Source organism: Triticum urartu, chromosome 3A (assembly GCF_056163025.1).
Source record: "Triticum urartu cultivar PI428250 chromosome 3A, HENAU_Tu73, whole genome shotgun sequence".
NCBI classification, from domain to species: Eukaryota; Viridiplantae; Streptophyta; class Magnoliopsida; order Poales; family Poaceae; genus Triticum; species Triticum urartu.
Window position 1 is genome coordinate 357,124,269 of NC_141875.1, and position 27,693 is coordinate 357,151,961.

The following is a 27,693-nucleotide window of genomic DNA, read 5'->3' on the forward strand; positions in this document are numbered from 1 at the left end:
ACTCGGTCCCACCGATTTGGCTTATGCCATTGCACACGTGAGACTCGGTCTGACCGAGAATTACTTATCGGTGTGACCGATTTTGGAACTTTGTGAAACCCTAGCAGTCTCGGTGCCACTGAACTGTGACTCGGTCTGACCGAGTTCACTAGTTTAGGTTCCAAAACTGCTTCGGTATCACCGAGTTTAAAAATCGGTAGATCCGAGATGATTTCAGTGGGAAACTAAAACTAAGTTTTTGGATCATTCTTTTGCAAAAATCTCTGCATTTTGTGATGCTCATCTATTCTACCTCATCTATAAACTATTCACAGGGTCAGCAGTCAGAGTTTGCATCATGTCAGATCAGAGTGACAGCCAGAATGTGTTAGAACAGCAAGTGCACATGAGTGAGGGCACTAGTCCCTCCAGCTCTTCAGATGATGGCAGCAGAAGTACCCCAAGCAATTTGCCAAAAGCTGCCACCAGACAGAGGAAGAAGAGAACTTCAGATTCTGAAGATGAAGATTATGTGGCAGAGGAAGAGGCCACATCAAAGAGAGTTGAGCCAGCACAGGGCACAAAGCCAGGCTTAAAGATCAAAAGGCCAGCAGACAGGCAGCCTATGCCAAAGGCCAGAGCTTCAACCAAGATTCCTGAGAAGTCCACTCCCATAGAGCCAGTTGCTGCTGAAGGCAAGAAAAGGAAGGAAAGGGTCAAGAGGACCGTAGCCGGAGTTCTTGGAAAGGCTTCCATCATGGAAGAAGAGGAAGAAGAAGAGGTTGCTGCACCAGCACCTAAGGCACCTAAGCTTATGGGTGATGCTATCAGGACAGGGGCTGCTGCATCTAAGCCCAAAGAAGCACCCAAAGCTGCCTCCAAGCCCAAGTCTGCACCAAAGAGAAATACAAGGAGCATACCTGCAACTGAAAAGAACAAGGCCCCAGTGCCTGAAGCTGCTGAAGAAGATGATGAAGAGCAAGTTCTCAGAAAACTCAAGCCCAAGATCCTAGACCACAATGATGCTCATCCTGTGGCTGGGGACATGAAGCTCAGGAGAGACTCAGGGCTGAGGAAGTGGAGAGAAGCAGATCCGTATGCTTCAAGGAGAAGGACTGTTGTGGATTACAGATTTCATACCAAGGAACAGCAAGATTTCTATGAGACAGTGTTGCTTGATAAGAAGCCCATAGTTTGTGACATGAGATGGGTTGATTGGGAGTACATGAAGGAAAATGAGGAACACTACCCTGGAGTGTATGACAGCTTTATTGCTTGTGGAGTTGCAGACTTTGTTGGGCAGAAGCTCACAAAGTGGAACGAGGAGCTTATCATGCAATTCTACTCCACAGCACACTTCTACCCAGATGGTAGGATCACATGGATGTCTGAAGGTACGAGGTACCAATCTACTGTTGCTGAGTGGGCACAGCTCATTAATGCCCCAGAGGAGCATGAGGATGACTTGGATATCTATGCCAAGAAGAAGATGGACCACAACTCTATGTCCAATGTGTACAAGGAAATTCCAAACGAGGCACTTGACACTTTCAAGTTTGGCTCAGTGCATTATATTCTGTCAGGGCTGCCAACTATAAATTGGATACTGAGGCACACCTTATTGCCCAAGTCTGGAGATCACAAGATGATCAGAGGCCATGCAATCAACTTGCTACATATCTTTGATGTGCCACAGAAGTTCAAGGTGATGAGCCTCATGGTAGAGACAATCAAGAGGACAGCAACAGACCAGAAGAGGAGCTGTGGATATGCCCCACAAGTTAACTCCAAGATGGGCACGGGCATATACTTGTTGGACAAGGAACACTTGCCCATCCGTCCAGATTTTGAGGATAATCAAGTTGTTATGACTGAGAATGAGCCATCATCTGCCCAAGCACAAGCCAATAAGGAGAAGGCAAGGAAGGAGAAAGCTGCCAAGATGCCAACTCAAGAGGAGGCATCTGAGTATTTCTTGAAAACCAAACAAGAGCAGCTTGGTTACCTGATTGCATCCACCCTACAGATTGAGAAAGGACTAGCCACCCTAACTCAGAACCAGGCAAGCCTAGAGAGAATCATGGAACAAAAGTTCTATGACTTGGATGTCAAGGTGACAGAGATTCAGACTGCCGTGGAGCAGCTCCAGGATGACATGCAGGAGAGAAGAGGCAGGACTACAACTGATGCCTTTGCCAGAGTGCCACGAGGTCCGAGGTCATCTGCAGTGCCAGTTGCTGACACCAGAGCCACCACTTCTGCACCAGCTACAGCTTCAGTTCCACCAGCTCCAGCATCTACTTCAGCCTCAACTCCGACCACGTCTACAGAAGGCTTCGTCCTTGGAGTGATCCGGACTCCACCACCACCAGAAGATCAAGCCTGAGCGTCGATCTAGCACTATGCATTTTCTAGGAACTTTTTGGTAACTTGTTTCCAAAGGGGGAGAAAAATGTATAGATCATAGGCTTCGAGAGAGAGAGTGTTGCTTTTTTCTCTCTTGCTTTATTTGGTGGTTTTTCGAACTTTGTTTGCTTTTGAGTGCTTGAGATACTATGTCATTGCTCGTGAGACATTGATGATCATGTGTTTGATCATAAGCTACACTTAATGCTTGCTTAATGCTATTATCTTATCTATCTTATGTGATCATGCACTTTTCTTGGTGATGAGTGCATGTATTTCATTCTTATCATTTTAAGAGCTCCACCAAGATGTATGTGACATGGAAGAGTAACCCATGACTCTAACTCCTTGTGCATTTGCAGTCCAAAGCAAATTTTAAATATGCACAAATTTAGGGGGAGCTCTTACTTATCACATACTTCTCAAAGCGACGATATATTTCATGCTTATTATCATTTGTCGAAGCTTTGATCTATATGTTGTCATCAATTACCAAAAAGGGGGAGATTGAAAGTGCAACTATCCCTAGGTGGTTTTGGTAATTCATAACAACATATAGCTCATTGAGCTAATGCTATTCCAAGATGACTATTTCAGGAAAGCTCAATGATTGGCATGGCATGGATGTGAAAGTGGAACCCTCAAAATGCTAAGGACAAAGGATTGGCTCAAGCTCAAAAGCTCAAGACTCTTCATTTTATATTTTAGTGATCCAAGATCACATTGAGTCTTTAGGAAAAGCCAATACTATCAAGGAGGGATGAGGTGTTGCTTAATGAGCCTCTTGCTTCATGTGCTTAGTGATATGCTCCAAAACCCTCAACTACTTTCCCATATTCACATATGACCTAAACCCTAAGCCAAACTTGGTCCTACCGATTCTTTCTATCCGGCGCCACCGAGTTTCACTTGTCATTAGCCACTGCCAAACCCTAGCAATTCGGTTCTACCGATAGGGATCTCGGTCTCACCGAGATGGGATTGCAAACTCTCTGTTTCCCTTTCGTAACTTTTCGGTCTCACCGAAAAGAGCGGATCGGTCCCACCGAGATTGCAATGTAAATTCAGTGTTTCCTTTTTGTAACTTTTCGGTCTCACCAAAAGAGCAAATCGGTCCCACCGAGTTTGCCTGACCAACTCTCTGGTTAGCTAATTACCAAATTCGGTCTCACCGAGTTTGTGTAATCGGTCTCACCGAGATTACGTTATGCCCAAACCCTAACCATATCGGTCCTACCGAGTTGCATGTCAGTCCCACCGAAAATCTCTAACGGTCACTAGGTTTACCTTTTCGGTCCGACCGAGTTTGTTGATTCGGTCCCACCGAGATTGGAAAACTGTGTGTAATGGTTGGATTTTGTGTGGAGGCTATATATACCCCTCCACCTCCTCTTCATTCGAAGAGAGAGCCATCAGAACACATACACAATTCCAACTCATATGTTCTGAGAGAGAACCACCTACTCATGTGTTGAGACCAAGATCTTCCATTCCTACCATATGAATCTTGATCTCTAGCCTTCCCAAGTTGCTTTCCACTCAAATCTTCTTTCCACAAAATCCAAATCCTATGAGAGAGAGTTGAGTGTTGGGGAGACTATCATCTGAAGCACAAGAGCAAGGAGTTCATTACCTACACACCATTTGTTACTTCTTGGAGAGTGGTGTCTCCTAGATTGGCTAGGTGTCACTTGGGAGCCTCCGACAAGATTGTGGAGTTAAACCAAGGAGTTTGTAAGGGCAAGGAGATCGCCTACTTCGTGAAGATCTACCGCTAGTGAGGCAAGTCCTTCGTGGGCGATGGCCATGGTGGGATAGACAAGGTTGCTTCTTCGTGGACCCTTTGTGGGTGGTTGCTTCTTCGTGGACCCTTTGTGGGTGGAGCCCTCCGTGGACTCGCGCAACCGTTACCCTTTGTGGGTGGAGCCCTCCGTGGACTCGCGCAACTGTTACCCTTCGTGGGTTGAAGTCTCCATCAACGTGGATGTAGGATAGCACCACCTATCCGAACCACGGGAAAAACATCCGTGTCTCCAATTGCGTTTGAATTCTCCAAACCCTTCCCTTTACATTCTTGCAAGTTGCATGCTTTACTTTCCGCTGCCAATATACTCTTTGCATGCTTGCTTGAATTGTGTGATGATTGCTTGACTTGTCCTACAATAGCTAAAATCTGCCAAGAACTAAAATTGGGAAAAGGTTAAGTTTTTATTTGGTCAAGTAGTCTAATCACCCCCCTCTAGACATACTTTCGATCCTACAGTGCGCCATCACGTTCAGCTCAGCAGATCAGCTCAAGTGTGCGGCTACAGCCGGAGTCCTCCCGATGCTTTGTTCCCCAATCATCAGCAATGTTGTGGTCACCAGGACCCTCATCGATGGCGGGGCAGGGCTCAACGTCCTGTCCGTGGAAACATTCAACAATCTCCAAGTGCCCTACAACCAGCTTCAGCCAACCAAGCCTTTCTCCGGAGTCACTGATGGCTCCACGGTCCCAATTGGGCAGGTCCGCCTCCCTGTCACCTTCGGGGCACGCGACAACTACCGCACCGAGCTCATCGACTTCGACGTCGCTCACATTCGCCTGCCGTACAACGCCATTCTTGGGTACCCAGCGCTGGCCAAGTTCATGGCCGTAACTCACCACGGCTACAACGTCCTCAAGATGCCAGGAAGTGGCGGAGTCATCACAGTGCCCTGTGAAGAGAAGGACGCGGTGTGTTCCCTGGAACGAGCCTTTCAGGCCGCGTCACTGGAAGACCCAGATCGTGGAAGCAGGAGGCTTCCCGAGACCACCCCCAAGAAGAAGACATCGTCCAGCCCGACCCCTCAGGAGGCAGGCCCCTCAGGGCCCGCGCCTGCCCAGGGGGAACCTCCTTCCATCGCATAGGAAAGCGCGCCCGGCGCCCTCCTCAGGCAGGGCTCGGGGGCTCCCCCCTGGAGGGTCACCGACCTGGCTAAGGTCACGAGGGAGGCGCTTGGGCACCACATGGAGGCGTGTTTCGAAGCACGTTTCCCTCAAGAAGGAGTAAGGCAAGGAGAGCCAGACCCTCAGGAGTTCGTCAGCAAGGCCATTCAGGAGCTATAGGAGTCAAGAGTCATGAAAGGCGGCCGTCTCCTACCAGCTGTGGCTCCCCATCCAGGCGAGGATGGTGGGCTGCGCGTCTGCATCGACATACCAGGACTCAATCGAGTCGCCTCTCTGGAGCGCCTCTGGCCCTCGCGCGTGGGGCGCTGCGAAGGTCCACCCCACAGATACATTCGCATGCCTTACGGCTTGCCGAACACGGCTGCCACGCACCAGCGCCTCATGAGGGGTATCATGGAGGCTCAAGAGGCCAGGCGTTCCGCAGCCCTGGCGGAGATGGAGATGGTCCGCGAGGAGCCACCAGCGCCTCCGGAGCCTCCCGAGGCCCCTGGGCCTGGGGGCTCATGAGGATCGGCTTCCTCAGCCCACCGAGTTTGCTACACCAACACTCCTTCATCCTCAACATCATCAGGTGACATCTTTCAAGTTTCATTTCCAGCTGGGAGCGCCCCCCAGGGCTGCATTATTCCCAGGTCGCGTGGGTCCGTCCCTGTGGCATGTATTCCTTTTGTTTCATGTTGTTAGCTTACTTTGTTGGGGGCGCCCCACGGGCTGCATCATCCCCAAGTCGCTCGGGCCTGACCCAGTGATGTCCGCCTTCCCAGCATCTATTTGAATGAATCCACTCCTTCGCGGCTAATGTGTTTGACCTAGTTGCCCGCTCAAATGACGCCAACTGACGGAGCTGCTCCCAAACGGCACGATGCTTGCGCATGGGTCCGTCCCTTTGGAAAAGGCCCAGAGCCTGTGAAGAAGGCGAATGCTTGTGAAGCCGTCGCGTTTTGGGAAAGGCCCAGAGCCTGTCAAGAAGGCGAATGCCTGTGAAGCCGTCGCGTTTTGGAAAAGGCCCAGAGCCTGTGAAGAAGGCGAATGCATGTGAAGCCGTCGCGTTTTGGAAAAGGCCCAGAGCCTGTGAAGAAGGCAAATGCCTGTGAAGCCGTCGCATTTTGGAAAAGGCCCAGAGCCTGTGAAGAAGGCGAATGCCTGTGAAGCCGTCGCGTTTTGGAAAAGGCCCAGAGCCTGTGAAGAAGGCGAATGCCTGTGAAGCTGTCGCGTTTTGGAAAAGGCCCAGAGCCTGTGAAGAAGGCGAATGCCTGTGAAGCCGTCGCGTTTTGGAAAAGGCCCAGAGCCTGTGAAGAAGGCGAATGCCTGTGAAGCTGTCGCGTTTTGAAAAAGGCCCAGAGCCTGTGAAGAAGGTGAATGCCTGTGAAGCTGTCGCGTTTTGGAAAAGGCCCGGAGCCTGTGAAGAAGGCCAACGCCTGTGAAACTTGCCGCCCGTGACACTCTCACGTAATAATGAGTTGGGGCTGTACACGCCCCGGAGTCTCAGGAGCGCCGGCCTCAGGCCCTGGGGCTCCCTCCCACGCCCAGTGGCAGCACTTAGCTCCGCGCTGGTGAGAAGACGTCGAAGACTAGATTAGGTGCCGGACGCGGCTTTTTCATTTGCTTTCCGCAGTTGGCTTGTTCATTCTCATTCGAAGTTTTATTGAAGTTGTTGCCGTCTTTGGCTTGTGGTTCTTCGACTTTTCACTCTCCTGCCTCGATTTCTCTTATACAAGGACTCGCGAGGGGGGAAGCCGAGCGCCCTCGCGAGTGTTCTTGTCCTAGTCGTTCAAAGGTTTCGCGACCTGGGCCCATTACAGGAGCACCCCTCCAGTCCGTACCCCACGGGCACCGCGACACGAACACAGGGCCTGGGTCGGTCGCCCCCCATGGCTGGGGCCTAGAACTGTCCACGCGCGGGCACGTAGCCGGAAGGCACGATAACGGAAGCAAAGCGATGATCAACAGCAATAATCCAAACACGCCCCCGCGGGGCTCCACGCTACTGTCTTTTTACGCAGGAAAAAGGAAAAGAAAGAACAAATCAGGCGCAGCTCGCCTCACACCGGCCTGCAGGGAAGACTCGAGCTGCCTCCGGGGCTCAGGCAGACTCCCTCTCGCGCTTCACCGAGGCACGACGGCGGGCAGACATGCTACCACCTCCCAAGCAGGTACGACGGCGTGGAGGCTGACCGCGGCCACCGCTAGAAGAGTCGCCGCCTGAAGAAGAACCGGTGAAGCTTGGGGAACCCTGAGCGCCGCCAATCACGCGAGCGCTGTCCTCTCCATCATCGCCGGGGCTGGGTTCCCGACCGCGGTCGTTGTTCTCAGGGCAGCACCCTGCGCGGTGACCATCTTCCCCAAACACCCTCACGTAGAGGGTGGCATCGCCGTCAAACTTGAAGTGCAGGGTGCACCGACGGCTCAGGCCACGCGCGCGGGCAAACGTCTGCCAACCGCGGGTCAAGGCCAGGCTCCCGGCTGCGGAGACCTCCAGTGAAGGCCATGAGGCCCGGCTGTAGCAGCCGTCTGCCTGAAGCCAGAGGCCGCCCGGGGCGCCGGTCGGGAGCTCGCCGAGGAGGAAGCGAGGAAGTTGAAGCCGGGTGCTAGTCGGCTCCGCCGACCACACAACGAACTCCGGCAGCACCTCTGCAGCACGGCCTAGGGGAACGCGCGACCGAAGCGCGCCCCCCGACCGCAGTAGTCCGCCCGTCACCATGCTGGAAATCGTCTCCACGGCCGCGGGGAGCTGCCGTGGTGGCCACAGGATGTTTCCGAGGGCGCCCTCGGCCGCGCTTGGGCGGGGGGGAGGCAGGCTCAACCTGGCGAGCCTTCCCCTTCTCTGCGGCCGAGAACCTCCTCGACGGGGCCATGAAGAAGAAGGAGAAGCAAGAAGGGATGGACTGGAAGGGCGCGCGCCGTTCCGTACTTATGGCCGGCGAAGGCCAACCGCCGACCTCCACGATCGCAGGTAATCATGACCCGCTTTGCATGCAGGGAGTTGTCCAATCCGTGCAGTTGCCGAGGCACCATGGGGAAGTGGAGACGCTCGCGTCCAATCAACCGCCACGTGGCGCCCAAGGCCGCATGCTGTTAGGGCCTGCGGCGCTTCGCCCTTGCCCTTTCACCTCCCTGCACGGCCAAGTCCGGGCGCGCCTTGGGCCCGGGGGCTACTGTCGGCGTTCTGGGATTGGGGGTCCCCAGAATTGCCTGTCTGCGGCCCGCGGCGTGGCTCGAAGGGGGGCCCAGCACGGCCCATCTTCATCAACACAGACCCAAGACCCTCGCGAGGGGCCAAGCCTCGCGGGGCGAACGACACAGAGCTTCCTCAGGCACGGCCTCGTCAGGCTGGCTCGCAAGGAGGCGGAGAGATCAAGGCGGGGTACCTCACGAGGTGCCTGTGACGCAAGCCATGACGACCAAGGGTGCCAGGCGGGCGCCAGCCCGCGCAGTGCCCTCCTTTCCTCTTTGCTGCAAAGGGAGCAAGCGCGGGCGAGAGCATCAAGCAAAGGCACCCGTTTCGGTGCAACGAGACCAAGACCAATCCAACGGCAGGGAGGAAGTCATTGTGGAGCCCAAGCCAGCGTCACCACTAGAGCCTTTGGCAGGCGAGGACCAACTTTAGTCAGGATAAGTGTACCAGATGTTCCCCTTCAAAATGGCCAATTGTTGGCGCCCTTCCCGCTCAATATTTGGGAAGAGGCCCAGGGCCTTTGCCTATAAATAGGACTAGCCACCCCAGGGTAGAGGGATCGAGAATCGGCCAACCTAGAAACAAGCTGGGATCGGAATCAAGAAGAGAGAAACTAGCTAGGGGGGAGATCAGAGAGAGAATCGAGAGAAGAGAGAGTGAGAGAGAAGGGTGACTGAACTCCTCCTAGCAGTTCATCCCCTCAGCCAAGAACAGACCCTCGCGAGGCTGTTCTTCCTTGTATTGCTCATCATCATCAGCCCAAGAGGCAATCCACCACACCACACACTAGAGTAGGGTATTACACCACAACGGTGGCCCGAACCAGTATAAACCATGTGTCTCTTGTGTTGTTCTTTCCATAGCTTAGATCTTAGCAAGGCGGAGGGGTGCAGGTAGGTAGAAGGCGAAATCTCCGCGTGCACCCCAGTGTTCGAACCTCAAGGGTCTGCCGGAACCCGAAACCCGACACATTCATATAGAGCCATCACTACAAGAAATATGTCAACTAGTGACCTTATGTCAGTGACCCTGGAAGACTTGGTCATAGATCTACAACCATTTGAGATCAATTGGTCAAAAGCTGTTCGGGGGGCTCCAAACCCTCAACTATATCGACCATTTTGGTCAGAAAGGTCGTAATTTCCTTACACGAAATGGTCATAAAGAAGACAACACTGATCTGATGCCTTATTTCTAGCTGATCACGACCAATATAGATGGTCATAACCTTGTAAATTATGGTGGATTGCTATGACTAGGCGCCGCCTCATCAGTTTTGCCAATGTGTCATGTCCATGTGTCAATTTTTGACCTAGGTTGTGAAGCAACCTATATTTCTATCATTCCCAAAATTCCCTAAAAAATCTCATAAATTCTTTGGGTCATATCTTCGTCAAATATGTAAAAATCCTTCCTAGCCTAGTTCAAAAACAATTCAAAAATATTCATTTTCCTATTCTGTTCACAACAATACTTTGTGAAAGAAGTGCTATTTATATATTCTTGATTGCCCTCAAAATTTTTGGGCACTCTTTCCTATCCAAATCATTGCCTCATGACAAAATTCAGATCTATTTGCCCAATAAATCTTCCTCGGCAAATTTTCAAAGTTTTTTTTCCACCTAGAAGCATTGTGAAGAAAGTACCATTTTTATATATCCAAATGACATGAAATTTATACAGTTCCTTCATATGCCCAAATTATCACCCTCCTCCAAATTGCAGCTCAGTCAAATCATCTATGTGAGCCCAGGTTTAATTTATATTTTATGGCCAGATTGGCACATTGCAAAGCAAGTGTTATCCAGATCCCTCCTATTACCCTCAAACTTTTTGGGCACTCTTCCATACCCAAATCATTGCCACATGATAATGTTCAACTCCATTTTCATGGTAAATCTTTCTCAGGAAATTTCCAAAGTTTCTATCTCGAGAGAATCTTTGTGAAGTAAGTAGTAGCTAGGCTTACCCAAATGATCTGAAAATTTATCACGGCATGACCATACCTATGTAACTTACCTACACAAAATTTGAGCTCATTTCATTTATCCAATTTCTCTCGCTAATTTTCCCAAGTTTCTGTCCAGGGAATAACATTGTGAAGGAAGTACCACTTTGGCATGTCCAAATGGTATCAATTTTCTATAGTGATTTCCTATGCCCAAATAACCATCCCCCACCAAATTTCAGCTCAATCTATTTATTATTTTGAGCCCAGCTTCAACATTCATATTTCTGTCTAGCGTGGTACTTTGCAAAGCAAGTACCACCTAGGCTCCTCATTTTGAGCTAAAAAATAGTGAAGACAGTCTTCTTAGTAGATGATCATCCTCAGCCAAAACTCACGCCCATTGGCCACGTGCATTTCCCGTATCGCTAATCAAACACTTGGCTGCTAATTCATGTTTGAGCATAGTTCGGTCTCCTCGTGAGAATCTTATGTTGTAATTTTCTTCCTAGCACCTGCCTAGGGAGTACCCAACCCCCTAGACATGCCTAGGCCGCCCAAAACACATGGCAACGCCACGGTCACGCGGTGACCACGCGGCGGGCATGCGAGTTTACGCGCTCTGGAGTTGGGGCCCTCGTCCACCATCCAAACCTTGATGTATCGCCACCAAACCATGTATTTCTAATTAAATACTCCCTCTGTCCCATAATATAAGAATGTTTTTGACACTAAATGAGTGTCAAAACGTTCTTATATTATGGGACGGAGGGAGTAGATACTTATATATCTAGAAATAATTTTTGTAATAAATAAAGAGCTGACTATAAGGTAGATGCAGTTCAAAATTGACCCGCTTCCTACTGAATCGGCAGAAATTTGTCTTTTTCACAAGTGGTGGATGAAAACTTGACACCCAAACATTTTGTCAATTATGCATTAAATATGGCCTAATATTTTATAAAAATTATTTGGTCCAATTTTGCAACAATTATATGGTAGCTCCTTCACAAAAAAATTCATTTTGGGCATTCAAAAAATGGAAAATGAATTTTCCATGCAAAGAAAATGAAAACTCACTTAGGTAACATTGTTTGGAATTCCGAGATGCACCCTTGTGCACAATACGAGATCATTTGAACAAACTATGCCATGAATGTGACCATAGGATTGATCATTTGGCTTGAAAACCCTGAATCTTCACACATGATAGCTCATTTCTGAGAACACTTTTTTAAAATAATTGTCGTATTATAAGGGTAATATTTTTCTAGAAACTTGGTCACATATAATGACACAATGCGAAGGTTTTCCAATTTTTTTATTTTTTTATTTTTTATGCCTGTTTCGGAATGCGATCAAAACGGCGGGTTTGATCGTTCCTAACTAGTGGTTGAATCTTGGAAAACTTTTGATATTTCTCTGATTAAATAGATACTTATATACCTAGAAATGATTTTTGAAAAAAATAAAGAGCAAACTATGAGGCAGCTACAGTTCAAATTTGACTCGGTTCCTATTAAATCGTCGGGAATTTGTCTTTTTCACCAGAGGTGGATCAAAACTTTTGACACCCAACCATTTTGTCAATTGTGCATTAAATATGTCCTAGTATTTTATAAAATTGATTTGGTCCAATTTTGCAACAAATATATGGTAGGTCCTTCACAAAAAAAACTCATTTCGAGCATTTGAAAAATGGAAAATGAATTTTCCGTGCAAAGAAAATAAAAAAATCCCTTAGGCAACATTGTTTGGAATTCCAAGATGCACCCTTGTGCTCATTATGAAATCATCTGAACAAACTATACCATGAATGTGGCCATAAGATTGATCATTTGACTTAAAAGTCATGAATCTTCACGCATGATAGCTCATTTCCGAGAACATTTTTTTTAAAATAATTGTTGTATTACAAGTTTATTATTTTTTCTGCAAACTTGGTCAAATATAATGACACAATGTGAAGGTTTTCCAATTTTTTTTATTTTTTTATGCCCGTTTCAAAGTGCGGTCAAAACGGCGGGCTTGTCGTTCCTAGCTAGTGGTTGGATCTTGAAAAACTTTTGATGTTTCTCTAATTAAATAGATACTTCTATACCTAGAAATGATTTTTGAAAAAAAATAAGGAGCAAATTATGAGGCAGCTGCAGTTTAAATTTGACTCGGTTCCTGCTGAATCGGCGGGAATTTGTCTTTTTCACGAGAGGTGGATCAAAACTTTTGACACTCAACCATTTTCTCAATTGTGCATTAAATATGGCCTAGTATTTTAGAAAATTGATGTGGTCCAATTTTGCAACAAATATATGGTAGGTCCTTCACAAAAAAAACTCATTTCAGGCATTTGGAAAATGGAAAATGAATTTTCCATGCAAAGAAAATGAAAACTCCCTTAGGCAATATTGTTTGGAATTCCAAGATGCACCCTTGTGCACAATATAAGATCATTTGAACAAACTATGCCATGAATGTGGCCATAAGATTGATCATTTGGCTTGAAAGCCATGCATCTTCACGCATGATAGCTCATTTTTTAGAACACTTTTTAAAATAATTGTCGTATTACATGTTTATTATTTTTCCTGGAAACTTGGTTATATATAATGACACAATGTGGAGGTTTTCCTTTTTTTTGAATTTTTTTGAATTTTTTATGCCCGTTTCAAAATGCGCTCAAAACAGTGGGCTTGACCGTTTCTAGCTAGCTAGTGGTTGAATCTTGGAAAACTTTTGATATTTCTCTAATTAAATAGATACTTATATACCTAGAAATAATTTTTGAAAAAATAAAGAGCAAACTATAAGGCAGCTGCAATTCAAATTTGACCCGGTTCCTATTAAATCGTCGGGAATTTATCTTTTTCATCAGAGGTGGGTCAAAATTTTTGTATCCCAACCATTTTGTCAATTATGCATTAAATATGGCCTAGTATTTTAAAAAATTGATTTGGTCCAATTTTGCAACAAATATATGGTAGATCCTTCACAAAAAAACTCATTTCGGTCACTCGGAAAATGAAAAATGAATTTTTAGTCCACTACGACCAATTTTTCATTCAACTAAGACCAATTAAGATGGTCATAACATCTTATACGGATACTGCATTTTGATTGATCCATGGACGTTTCACGCACATCATGCATGGAACACCGTCAGATGCTCGCGGATCGCGCGCCGCCACGCCCCTCCGTCGCCGGCGTTGACCCGCAGTCCACCTTCCCCATCTTTCGCTCCCTCTCTCCACCCGTCGCGCTCTCGCGGCATCCCATTGATCCACGGCTACTCTCGCTGATCATCAAACATCTTCTGCTCCAACAAGGATATCTTCCTCCGCGAGCTCATATCCGCGCGCTCGGTATTCGGCGCCGCCCGCGCGTGCGCCTACGACAGCCTCTCCATGGGCTGGCTCCCGCCCAGCAGCCCCCACTGGCGCGCCCTCCGCAAGCTGTGCTCGGGGGAGCTCTTCGCGCCGCACCGCCTCGACGCGCACCAGTCCATCCGCCGAGAGAAGGTGCAGCAGCTCGCGTCCCACGTCGCTCGGCTGTCCCGGGAGGGCGCCGCCGTGGACGCCAGCCGCGGCGTGTTCACCACCGCGTTGAACCTGCTCTCCTGCACCATATTCTCAGCGGACATCATCGACCTCGACGACAGAGAAGGGACAGGGCAGTTCAGGGCCATGATCGCAAGCTTCACGGAGGTCGTCGGGCTGCCCAACCTGTCGGACTTCTTCCATGTATGTCTTTCGTGCCTTCGTTCGTCCTCTGCTTCCTCTGTGCCTTCCCCTGTTTCTTTTTGTTCGTCAGTCTTCTCCGTCAGAGATGAATGCTTGGCCTGTTTGTTGATCACACGCGATTCGAAATTGTGATTGTTGCAGGTGCTTGTCAAGATCCGATTCGAGAGCCTGACCGACAAGAGCAAGTTCGACACGCAGCCGAAGCTCTTCATCCACCTCGCCCTCGTCCCCGACACTCTCAATCATCGACAGCGGCGTCGGCATGACCAAGTCAGGTACTACATATGTGTGGATGATAGGCTGAAATGTTTACATATGCCATCGTAGCTGAGATTCTGTTCTACTTCGGTTCAGATGAATTAGGCTATTTCTGAATGATGACATTAGAATGGTGTAGCTTTAGTCTAGCTTCCAGCAAGTTTTTCCTTCCCGTTGCTCATAATTGAATCTGTTGATAAAAATATATGCTTGATACAATATATCTTTGCAACTAATTTTGTGTATCTTCTTGTGACAAGCCAGGAGATCTCAACGCTCACGGTTTCTCTGTCAACAAACACACTGAAATTCTATGCTCCACGGAGGTGCTTAATTACTCCGACGGATGGGGCATAAATAAATATTGTGGCTTCATCTCTAATACTTACTGTAACTGCTTAGTGTTGAGCTTTTTGACTGTGTGTATGTGTGAGGGGGAGTTCTGAATGTTTGCTGCTAACTGACGCCAAGCAAGAATGCCGATGCCACTTGCCAATGATCTCAGGTTTCTAAAAGTTGGAAGTTGGACAGGCTTTTAAGGCCATGGCCGAGGCAGAGGAACACGTACCCATGAATGGCTCGGTGTTTCACTTAACCACAACCTTGTACTTTCCTCTAGCGTAGTACAGTACAGTACGTGGTATGGAGGGAAATCAACTGGCCTCATGTGTGCTCTGTTTTCTTGCATAAATAAACAGGAGTACTGAAATCGCTTAAACGGCACTGCTGCTTAAACGACACTGCTGCTTAATCTGAAACAGTTACAGTTCTCAGTTCAATATTTCTGCATTGTAGTTATTTGTATTCTCATAAAGGCGTGAGGCATTAATTGTTAATTCTTGGGATGCTTTGTTTGGATTGAGGTTGGCTCATAATTCATTAAGTTTGAATATGAGTTATTATATCTCATTGAGTTTCTCTCTGTTCTGCTCTGTTCACACTGGACAACTATTAATTTCTTTTCATGTAAAATGAGATGACATGATGCAAAGCGCAACCTGTACAATGACATATGGAGTAGTGATTTTCTTACTAACTTTGGAATAGATCCATTGCATTTATATACTAATCCTAGCCAAATATGAATTCCTTCCACATTGACATAGAAATAACCCAGTTCTGATTGTTGTTTTGTTTTACTGTGTCCTACTGCCACTGGACATAATCTCTTCTACTTGATTCACTAGCATAGTTTTGATCTAGTATTTACATTCACTGTACTGTATAGGTAATTAGTGCTTCAGCTATTTCTAAATCAAAATATACTTGCATTTTTTGTATCCAACCATTCACTATTCTCTAAATGTCTGCCAGATATCTTTGCTAAATACTGGCCCCTCGCACGAAATGTTTAGCTTCTCCTTTGGTGGAACAAGTGGTAACCTACTTGCTGCTGGTTCTAGTTCCAAGGTAAGGGAACGGAGAGAGGGGAGCTGCTCCTACTGTGTACAGGACACCATGGTAGGTTCTTTTTTTGTTCTGTCTTTTTTATCTTCCTGATCTGAACATGTTGAAGGCTCTATTTTGTGCAGGTTGCTCTCACGAGGAGAAGCTGATGCTACAGGACGCCCTCCCCCCCCCCCCCCCCCCCCCCTCCTCCAACCCCCTTGACATGGTGAGCTCCAACCCTCCTTCTACCCCTTGCAGATCTAATATGAAGTGGGCATCGGTTGAAATTGTTATGGCCACAACAGTACAGCAAGTATTGTTTCAGTTTTTATGTGATATTTGATTGTGAGTGTGCTGTTTGATGATGCTCGCCTCATCCATTTTTCATGTCTTGTATGAAATCTTTACCCTATTAGAAGATGCCACCATCGATTTAATAATAACACTAATGATCATTTGATTCTAGTCTAGAGATACAACAACATTAGTTAGATCCATGGATGGATGGATGAACACACACAGCTAGCAGCTTAGCAGTGTTAGCAACCACAAAAATCAGCCTTGTGATTCATTCTGTTGACGCAAGCATGCTCTATTCGTTTTGGATCCCAGCCATGTATGTACTAATAAGCTATCTCAAGCACACGCACATGTTGCTCGATTGATATCTGTAGTTATAGCAGCAGTACGTATGTGTCTCCTATACTAGATTAATTTCTAGACTTAGCTCAACAACAACAGCTCTTACCTGTTTGTTCGTTTTAGAGCAGCAGACATCCTCAGTTGACAATGATGACAACCAGGGCATCCACCGCCACAACGACGCTCCGCACATGGTCCAACTTGGCTACAACTTCCTCTACCGCGTACAGTGGCCACGGTTGTCTGTGGCATCAAGTACAGCCTCCTCTTCGGTGAGCCCATCTCCTACCTCTGGCTCCCTCTTTTCTGCTGTTGTAGAAGTACCTTGCTCTGTTCCATGCCCATCATATTTTTTGTCATAAAATGCTCTAGTGAACTGGATTCATACATAAGTCTGCTACTTTTCCTCAAGTTATTTGTGCATTTATAAACCTATTCGAACTTTTCTATTTCTTGAATGTATCCATCCATAAATGTTCTATACAAATAGTTTTGGAATGTGTTTTTTTTGTTAGCTTATGTCGTGCATCACAAATGGATCAAGTTCTAGTTTTAGTTTTGTTGTTATTAACCTCTACAATCCCGTCAGCATAATAAGTATGTGAATGAATCCGTTCGAGTATCTGAAACTAAATGTTTTGTTGCTCATAGTAATTAAAAACAGCGGTCAGTTTCTCATCACACAATGTTATTATCACTTCATGGCTTGATATGTTGTGTCAGGCTGCTGTAGGTGCTGAACTGTGATAATTGCAAGGAGGAACCACTGTTTGGCTTCAGTCCTTCCCCATTTGATCATTTTTATGGCCCGCATGCATGCTAACATTATTTGTTGGCTGACTTGGCATGACTTGCACGAAAACTTGAGGGCATTCATACTAAATAGAACTTAATTTTCATGCAGACTTGCTCTAGCTCTTCTTAATCTTCATGCAGGTTTCTCTCCAGAATTGATCTTACTACTAAATAGCACCCCCATCACTTGCTGCTGTTGTTAGCACCCCATCACTTGTTGTTGTTGTTATTCACCCTATCCTCGCTGTTCTGTTTTCTTGTTGGCAGATATTTTGCGTAAATTCAAGACGAAAGATGTTCAAAGAAGCGCCAAGACATTCTTATATAGCAAGTTATGTAATAATAGCTGGGTTATCTGGGCATTGAGAACTCTAGAGTTTCATGTATCTTCTCTCTGTTTCTGAATGAAATGTTGTATGTTTCAGAATTACAATTTCTATTTCATATGAAATAGTAATTATGTACGTGATTTGAAAATGTGTGCAATGGAAACATGACTCATGCGACCCACTTATCAAAATAATTTGAGCACATTTGAAATTTCTGACGTGTGAGACCAGTGTATGATATTTGGGACCAATATCAAATGGTGGAAAATAAAATGGCGAAAAATAAAAGATCATACGCTGTAAAAGGCCACACCCAGAAATAAAAATGCAGAATTGCTGGGCTAGGCCCATGTAGCTAGCGTAAATTGATAGGAAAAAAATATAAAAGGCTGAATTGTTGGGCCTGGCCATGTAAAACACCCAATCAGACCGGGCTGATTCTTGTCAATGACCTTCTCATTTGGTCGCAAATTTGCCACATCAGCTTGCCATGTCGGATCCGACGTGGCCTGGATAGAGAGCTAGCGACCAAAACAGAAGGTCGTCGAACTAGTGACCTTTTGTTTTGGTCATGGAATTCCATGACCTTCTCATAGAGAAGGTCGCTAATTTTAGTTTACGACCGCCAGCTTTTGATCTTCTATTTTTGGTCACAAAAAGGTCGCAAATGAAAAACAATGACTTTTCAGTGACCAATAGTGATGGTCGCAAGTTGACATATTTCTTGTAGTGCATATTTTGTTCGAGTTGTAATTTTTTGAGTTGTAAGTAAATAGAAGTGTGATAATAATCATATTCATTATTAGAGCATTGTCCCAAGTGAGGAAATAAAAAATAAAAAAATGGCCAAAAAAGCCCATAAAAAGGCCAAAAAGAGCCCAACAAAAAAGAAAAAGAAAAAAAACGAGAGAAAAAGAGAGAAGGGCCAATGTTACTATCCTTTCCATACTTGTGCTTCAAAGTAGCACCATGTTTTTTCATATAGAGAGTCGCCTATGCTTTCTTTTTCATATAACTAGTGGGAATTTTTCATTATAGAACTTTTACAATGATGGGCTTCCTCAAATGCCCAAGGTCTTCATGAGCAAGCAAGTTGGATACACACCCACTTAGTTTTATTTCTGAGCTTTCATACACTTATAACTCTTAGTGCATCCGTTGCATGGCAATCCCTACTTCTTGCATTAACATCAATTTGTTGGGGAACGCAGTAATTTTAAAAATTTCCTATGCACATGCAAGATCATGGTGATGCATAGCAACGAGAGGGGAGAGTATTGTCTACGTACCCTCGTAGACCGTAAGCGGAAGCGTTATGACAACGCGGTTGATGTAGTCGTACGCCTTCACGATCAGACCGATCCTACTACCGAAAGTACGGCAACTCCGCGATCTGCACACGTTCAGCTCGGTGACGTCCCACGAACTCGCGATCTATCAGAGTGTCGAGGGAGAGCTTCGTCAGGGCTTCGCCTAAGCACCGCTACAATATGACCTAGGTGGATTATAGTGGAGGGGGGCACCGCACACGGCTAAGATATCAGTGATCAACTTGTGTGTCTATGGGGTGCCCCCTGGCCACGTATATAAAGGATGGAGGGAGGAGGAGGCCGGCCCTCATATGGCGCGCCCAAAGTGTGGAGTCCTACTAGGACTCCGTAGTCCTAGTAGGATTCCACCTCCTACATGGAATAGGAAAAAGGAAGGGAGAAGGAGAAGGAAGGGAGCGCCCCCTTTCCCTAGTCCAATTCAGACCAGTCCATGGGGAAGGGGCGTGTCACCCTTGAGGCCTTTCTCTCCTTTCCCGTATGACCCATCAAGGCCCAATACGAATTCCCGTAACTCTCTAGTACTTCGAAAAATACATGAATCACTCGGAACCTTTCCGATGTCCGAATATAGCCTTCCAATATATCGATCTTTACGTCTTGACCATTTCGAGACTCCTCGTCATGTCCCCGATCTCATCCGGGACTCCGAACAAACCTCGGTCATCAAATTACATAACTCATAATACAAATCGTCAAAGAATGTTAAGCGTGCGGATCCTACGGGTTCAAGAACTATGTAGACATGACCGAGACACATCTCCGGTCAATAACCAATAGCGCAACCTGGATGCTCATATTGGTTCCTACATATTCTACGAAGATCTTTATCGGTCAAACCGCATAACAACATACGTTGTTCCCTCTGTCATCAATATGTTATTTTCCCGAGATTCGATCGCCGGTATCTCAATACCTAGTTCAATATCGTTACCGGCAAGTCTCTTTACTCGTTCCGTAATGCAACATCCCGTAACTAACTCATTAGTCACATTGCTTGCAAGGCTTATAGTGATGTGCATTACTGAGAGGGCCCAGAGATACTCTCCGATAGACGGAGTGACAAATCCTAATCTCGACCTATGCCAACTCAACAAACACCATTGGAGACACCTGTAGAGCATCTTTATAATCACACAGTTACGTTGTGATGTTTGATAGCACACAAGGTGTTCCTCCGGTATTCAGAGGAACATGTATAAGTCATGAAGAAAGCAGTAGCAATAATACTGAACGATCATTATGCTAAGCTAACGGATGGGTCTTGTCCATCACATCATTCTCTAATGATGTGATCCCGTTCATCAAATGACAACACATGTCCATGGCTAGAAAACTTAACCATCTTTGATTAACGAGCTAGTCAAGTAGAGGCATACTAGGGACACTCTGTTTGTTTATGTATTCACACATGTACTAAGTTTCCAGTTAATACAATTCTAGCATGAATAATAAACATTTATCATGATGTAAGGAAATATCAATAACAACTTTATTATTGCCTCTAGGGCATATTTCCTTCAATCTCCCACTTGCACTAGAGTCAATAATCTAGTTCACATCGTCATGTGATTTAACACCAATAGTTCACATATTTATGTGATTAGTTCACATCTCCATGTGACTAACACCCAAAGGGTTTACTAGAGTCAATAATCTAGTTCACATCGCTATGTGATTAACACCCAGTGATCATGTTTTGTTTGTGAGAGAAATTTAGTCAAGGGGTCTGCCGCATTCAGAGTTGTATGTATTTTGCAAATTTTCTATGTCTACAATGCTTTGCACGGAGCTACTCTAGCTAATTTCTCCCACTTTCAATATGTATCTAGATCGAGACTTAGAGTCATCCAGATCGGTGTCAAAGCTTACATCAATGTAACTCTTTACGACGAACTCTTTGTCACCTCCATAACCGAGAAACATTTCCTTATTCCACTAAGGATATTTTTGACCGCTCTCCGGTGATCCACTCCTGGATCACTATTGTACCTTGTTGCCAAACTTATGGTGAGGTACCCAATAGGTCTGGTACATAGCATAGCATACTTTGTAGAACCTATGACTGAGGCATAGGGAATGACTTTTCATTCTCTTTCTATTTTCTGTCGTGGTCGGGTTTTGAGTCTTTACTCAACTTCACACCTTGCAACATAGGCAAGAACTCCTTCTTTGATTGTTTAATTTTGAACTACTTCAAAATCTTGTCAAGGTATGCACCCATTGAAAATATATCAAGCATCTTGATCTATCTCTATAGATCTTGATGCTCAATATGTAAGTAGCTTCACCGAGGGCTTTCTTTGAAAAACTCCTTTCAAACATTCCTTTATGCTTTCTGGAAAATTCTACATTATTTACGATCAACAATATGTCATTCACATATACTTATCAGGAATGTTGTAGTGCTCCCACTCACTTTCTTGTAAATACAGGCTTCACCGCAAGTCTGTATAAAACCATATGCTTTGATCACTTTATCAAAGCATATATTCTAACTCCGAGATGCTTGTACCAGTCCATAGATGGATCGCTGGAGCTTGCTCACTTTGTTAGCACCTTTAGGATAGACAAAACCTTCTGGTTGCATCATATACAACTCTTCTTTAAGAAATCCATTAAGGAATGCAGTTTTGACATCCATTTGCCAGATTTCATAAAATGCGGCAACTGCTAACATGATTTGGACATACTTTTAAGCATTGGTACGAGTGAGAAAATATCATCGTAGTCCACACCTTGAACTTGTCGAAAACATTTTTGCAACAATTCGAGCTTTGTAGATAGTAACACTACTATCAGCGTCCGTCTTCCTCTTGAAGATCCATTTATTCTCAATGACTCACCGATCATCGGGCAAGTCAATCAAAGTCCATACTTTGTTCTCATACATGGATCCCATCTTAGATTTCATGGCCTCAAGCCATTTTGCGGAATCTGGGCTCATCACCGCTTCCTCATAGTTCGTAGGTTCGTCATGGTCTAGTAACATGACTTCCAAAACAGGATTACCGTACCACTCTGGTGCGGACCGTACTCTGGTTGACCTGCGAGGTTTGGTAGTAACTTGATCTGAAGTTTTCATGATCATCATCATTAGCTTCCTCACTAATTGGTGTAGGAATCACTAGAACTGATTTCTCTGATGAACTACTTTCCAATTCGGGAGAAGGTACAATTACCTCATCAAGTTCTACTTTCCTCCCACTCACTTCTTTCGAGAGAAACTCCTCTAAAAAGGATCCATTCTTAGCAACAAAATATATTGCCTTCGGATCTGTGATGGAAGGTGTACACAACAGTTTCTTTTGGGTATCCTATGAAGACGCACTACTCCGATTTGGGTTCGAGCTTATCAGTTTGAAAAAATTTCACATAAGCATCGCAACCCCAAACTTTAAGAAACGACAGCTTTGGTTTTTTGCCAAACCATAGTTCATACGGTGTCATCTCAACGGATTTAGATGGTGCCCTATTTAACGTGAATGCGGCTGTCTCTAATGCATAACCCCAAAATGATAGTGGTAAATCGGCAAGAGACATCATAGATCGCACCATATCCAATAAAGTACGATTACAATGTTCGGACACACCATTATGCTGTCGTGTTCCAGGTGGCGTGAGTTGCGAAACTATTCCACATTGTTTCAAATGAAGACCAAACTCGTAACTCAAATATTCGCCTCCGCGATCAGATCGTAGAAACTTTATTTTCTTATTACGATGATTTTCCACTTCACTCTGAAATTCTTTGAACTTTTCAAATGTTTAATACTTATGTTTCATTAAGTAGATATACCCATATCTGCTCAAATCATCTGTGAAGGTCAGAAAATAACGATACCCGCCGCGAGCCTCAACACTTATCAGATCGCATACATCAGTATGTATTATTTACAATAAGTCTATTGTTCGCTCCATTGTTCCGGAGAACGGAGTCTTAGTCATCTTGCCCATGAGGCATGATTCACAAGCATCAAATGATTCATAATCAAGTGATTCCAAAAGTCCATCAGCATGGAGTTTCTTCATGCGCTTTACACTAATATGACCTAAACGGTAGTGCCACAAATAGGTTGCACTGTCATTATTAACTTTGCATCTTTTGGCTTCAATATTATGAATATGTGTATCACTACGATCGAGATTCAATAAACCATTCACCTTGGGTGTATGACCAAAGAAGGTTTTTGTAACGCCCTCGATGCGGCTATATCTCCCACGTGTCTAAGCACGACTTAGAGGCATAACCGCATTGAAAGCAATGTCGCAAGTGAGGTAATCTTCACACAACCCATGTAATACAATAGGGGAAAAAGATACATAGTTGGCTTACAATCGCCACTTCACACAATTACATGAATAAAGCATTACATCATCCAAATACAATCAAGGTCCGACTACGGAACCAAAATAAAAGAAGACTACCCCAAAAGCTACACAGATCCCCGATCGTCCCGACTGGGCTCCACTACTGATCAACTGGATCAAAACAACATAAAGGACAAGATCTCCATCGAGCTCCTCCTGAGCTTGATTGCGTCATCTACACGGTTCAACGGCACCTGCAAGCTGGTTTTGGAAGTATCTGTGAGTCACGGGGACTCAGCAATCTCACACCCTCATGATCAAGACTATTTAAGCTTATAGGAAGGGTAAAAGGTATGAGGTGGAGCTGCAGCAAGCGACTGGCATGTATGGTGGCTAACATACGCAAATGAGAGCGAGAAGAGAAGGCAAAAGCATGGTCGAGAACTATGATCAAGAAGTGATCCTAGAACAACCTACGTCAAGCATAACTCCAACACCGTGTTCACTTCCCGGACTCTGCCGAGAAGAGACCATCACGGTTACACACGCGGTTGTTGCATTTTAATTAAGGTTAACTTCAGGTTTCTACAACCGGACATTAACAAATTCCCATCTGCCCATAACCGCGGGCACGGCTTTCGAAAGTTCAAAACCCTGCAGGGGTGTCCCAACTTAGCCCATCACAAGCTCTCACGGTCAACGAAGGATATTCCTTCTAGCGGGAAGACCCGATCAGACTCGGAATCCCGGTTACAAGACATTTCGACCAAGGTAAAACAAGACCAGTAACACCGCCCGAATGTGCCGACAAATCCCGATAGGAGCTGCACATATCTCGTTCTCAGGGCACACTCAGATGAGACTAGCTACGAGTAAAACCAACCCTCAAGTTTCCCCGAGGTGGCCCCGCAGGCAGCTCAGTTCGGACCAACACTCAGAGGAGCACTGGCCCGGGGGGGTTAAAATAAAGATGACCCTTGGGCAGGCCTACCCAAGGGAAAGAAAAGGCTAGGTGGCGAATGGTAAAACCAATGTTGGGCATTGCTGGAGGAGTTTTATTCAAGGCGAACTGCCAAGGGGTTCCCATTATAACCCAACCGCGTAAGGAACGCAAAATCCGGGAACATAACACTGATATGACGGAAACTAGGGCGGCAAGAGTGGAACAAAACACCAGGCATAAGGCCGAGCCTTCCACCCTTTACCAAGTATATAGATGCATTAATTAAATAAGATATATTGTGATATCCCAACAAGTAAACATGTTCCAACAGGGAACAACATCTCCATGTTCCAACAAGGAACAAACTTCAATCTTCACCTGCAACTAACAACGCTATAAGAGGGGCTGAGCAAAGCGGTAACATAACCAAACAACGGTTTGCTAGGACAAGGTGGGTTAGAGGCTTGGTTCAACAATATGGGAGGCATGATAAGCAAGTGGTAGGTATCGCAGCATAGGCATAGAAAAAGAGCGAGCAACTAGCAAGCAAAGATAGAAGTGATTTCGAGGGTATGGTCATCTTGCCTGAAATCCCGCAAGGAAGAAGAACGAGTCCATGAAGAAGACAAAAGGACGCAGTCGAACGGGTCCTCACAATCACGAAGTTTCCGGAACCAACCCGAAGAAGCAACACCGGAAAGAAGCATACAACATAGTAAACAAACAACACATGGACATGGCATGATGCACAACCAAGTATGATGCATGTCCGGTTTAAATATGCATGGCATGGCAAAGTGCACAAGCAAATTCTACAAATTAAGTGGAGCTCAATATGCAACGAGTTGCATATTGACGGAACACCACATTAATTATTTAGTTCTCTCCCGGTTAGGTACCCAACAATATTAAATGTTGGTTAACATGGCAAGAGGTGAAGCATAACAAAACTATATCATCTAAACAACTTAAATGGAGCCGGATATAACAAATAACAAATCCGGTAAGTCCCCATATGCATTAGCAATTTTTAAAGCAACAACAAATTTTAACCATCTTAAAGTTGTTAACATGATGCGGATGGCATGTTCAAGTTTATGCAATTTTTTTTAAAAGTTGACAAGAGCATTAGGAAGCATTTGTCACCGTAGTAGAAAGAAAGGGGTGCCACGGCGACGATAACGAAACGGTGCCACGGCAACGTTCCGGTCCCGACAACTCATTGAGACGTCGGTGCAAAAGAAAGTGTGGCGGGAGCGTGCAAAAGATGGTGGGGTGATCCCGGTTACCGGGTTCCCACATGTCGGTTGCAAGGCAAAAGAAGGGCAACATGCATCGGTAGTTCAGACTCGAGGAAAAACAAGGGTGCATCTCATACAAGATGCATTCATTCGTTCACGGGCGGTCGTCTCAGGGTTATACCTTCGAAGTGTGCAAGCGGGACGGTTCATGTTCGGGTTCGGTGCAAGTATAGGAAGTAGGCGTTCTCGCGACGGTAGTTGTACACGACGCGTTGTGGAATTAGTAGTACTCGCGGACTTTGGCGGCGGTAGTCGTTCAGGGTCTTGGCGGTTCGTCGTGTAGTCATACATGTTCGACGTGGTACACGGTTCGAAGTCGTGCATGTCCCGTAGATGTTCAGGGTCACCGTGAGGAACTTGTTGAATCCAGGGTCTCAGTCGTCGGTACTGGTACACGATTCGAAGGTGAACTTGACGAACTCGAATCCCTTCGGGGTTGTCGTGGTACTTGGGGTCTTCGGACCCGCCGGTCTCGTTCTTGAGACAATAGTTGAACTCGAAGTTATTGGTTCATGGGTCTTAGACGTCGGTAGTCGTACACATATCGTAGAGGAACTTGGTCTTGCGAAGAGGTACTTGACGGTAGTGGTACTTGACGCGTTCGAGGGTCGTTCATGTCATGGTACTTGGCAAAATCCTCGGAGAAGGTGCTTGACGGTCCGGGTACGGTTCTTGGTGTCTCATCCTTGTTGATCCAAAACAAACGTGAGACGGAAGGTCTCTGGTGGGCAGCAACAAGGCAGGGACGGGAGGACCCGACCCAACGCGACCGGATCTGGCGATCTCCGGTGACGAACGTAGCAGGGCGGCGACGTGGTGGAGCGAGGTAGTGGCTCCGGTCCACTGCTGTTGTTGACGTCGGCACCACAGACGAGGCAGGGAGACGGCGCGGCGCTCGCCGGAGATAGAGCCGGCGGTGGAGGGCGGTCCTGGTGCGGGCACCATGGCCGGAGGCGAGGAGGTACTTGGGCGGCGGGAGGAGCAGCTCTGGCAGGACGAGGGACTCGGCGACGCGGACTTGGGGCGCCGGCGACGGGCGACATCTGCGGGCGCAAAGGACGACGGCTGCAGGCGCGTGGGTGCTCGAGGAGCTCCTCTCCTCGAGCGATCGGCGACGGGGACTCCTGAAACTACTGCTGGTGGCGCTCGAGGGTGGCAGAATTGGAGGCGGGGCGGCGAGCGATGGAGAGTTGACGGGAGGAGGAAAAAGGGATCGGGCAAGGGGCTCTCATGGCGTGTGGAGTGAGTGGCGGCGCGAGGGAAAGGAGAGAGGCGCACTGGCGAAGAAGACCGAGAGGGAGGAGGGACGCGGATCGGGAGGAGCGGGCGATGCGCTCCTCTCTGTCTCTCCTGGCGGCGCGAGGAAGGAACGAGGGGAGAGGATGAGGGGATCGGGAGATGGGGCTTAGATTAGACGGGTTAGATGGGCCTAGGGTTAGAAGGGGGGTTTGAGCTTGCTGGGCCACGGGGATGGTGCGGCTTGGAAGGGCTGAGGCCTGCACTCTCTTTCTCTCTTTAGATACCTATCCCTGTTTTAGCAAATAAACAGAGGGTTTGGGAAAAATATAGATAGGGATAGGAGAAGAATTGGAGCACGGGGCAAGTTTTCTTGGACTCGCAAAAATATACTTGGTCCGAGAAAATTAGAAATGGCCAGATCGAAATTTATGAATTCAAACTCATTTGAATTTAGTCAAATGGTTTGAACTAGGACTAGGGTTTTGAAATGCCCAGAAATATTGAGAATTTAGGTGGAGCTCGGGGAAGTGACGAAAGAAATAACAGGAAAAGTTTGGGGGCCAACCTTGAAGTGGAAAAAAAGGCATGTGATTATTGCAAGTGTGTTTATGGGTGAATCCAAAAATGGAATATTTAATATAGCTCCCTAAAATAGTAGGAGACTTTTATATGTTATAAAGAGAATTTCACCTTGTGAACTCCCTCGATTTAAATGGACCGAAGATCCATACGGTTTTATTTGGTTGAGTTTTAAAACATGTTGCAAGATGACATGATGCAATGCACATGATGCAAAAGGGAAAGCAACAAGAAAAACAAAACACATGATGAAACCCGGAATCCATGGATGGCATCTGAATCTCCGGTCTTGGGGCGTTACAACACTCCACCACTACGAGAGGATCTCGTCCCGAGATCTAGAATGGCACCAGAGGGAAAAACGGAAGGAAATGAGAAGAGTTAAAGCTAAGTTGCTTCTTTGAC

The 27,693-nt window shown here is 46.2% G+C and overlaps 1 protein-coding gene across 17 annotated transcripts; it reads left to right on the forward strand.

Annotated features, from left to right (window-relative positions):
- The first annotated feature begins 13,575 nt into the window (after window positions 1-13,575).
- Window positions 13,576-17,784, forward strand: LOC125543985 (ferruginol synthase-like). Of its 17 annotated transcripts, none has more exons than XR_015618947.1 (7): window positions 13,576-14,174; window positions 14,316-14,449; window positions 14,693-14,758; window positions 15,747-15,842; window positions 15,965-16,047; window positions 16,587-16,735; window positions 17,526-17,784. XR_015618947.1 is itself a non-coding variant. In XM_087547074.1 (6 exons), the coding sequence occupies exons 1-6, from the start codon at window positions 14,437-14,439 to the stop codon at window positions 17,536-17,538; spliced, it is 483 nt and encodes a 160-aa protein (XP_087403200.1). In that variant the 5' UTR covers window positions 14,313-14,436; the 3' UTR covers window positions 17,539-17,784. The 17 variants fall into 17 exon arrangements, 5 of the variants coding, with proteins under 5 accessions (XP_048563459.1, XP_087403196.1, XP_087403200.1 ...); XR_015618945.1 differs by having other exon boundaries at window positions 13,577-14,174; window positions 14,693-15,072; window positions 15,747-15,893; XR_015618946.1 differs by having other exon boundaries at window positions 13,577-14,174; window positions 15,747-15,893.
- The last annotated feature ends 9,909 nt before the right edge of the window (window positions 17,785-27,693 follow it).

What these genes read in the sequence shown, in the direction of transcription:
- LOC125543985 (XM_087547070.1), top strand. Translation starts at nt 13,839, where the DNA reads ATGGGCTGGCTCCCGCCCAGCAGCCCCCACTGGCGCGCCCTCCGCAAG. An exon ending in ACCTGTCGGACTTCTTCCAT is followed by an intron (nt 14,175 to 14,315) that starts GTATGTCTTTCG and finishes TGATTGTTGCAG; the next exon opens with GTGCTTGTCAAGATCCGATT. An exon ending in CGTCGGCATGACCAAGTCAG is followed by an intron (nt 14,450 to 14,692) that starts GTACTACATATG and finishes TCTTGTGACAAG; the next exon opens with CCAGGAGATCTCAACGCTCA.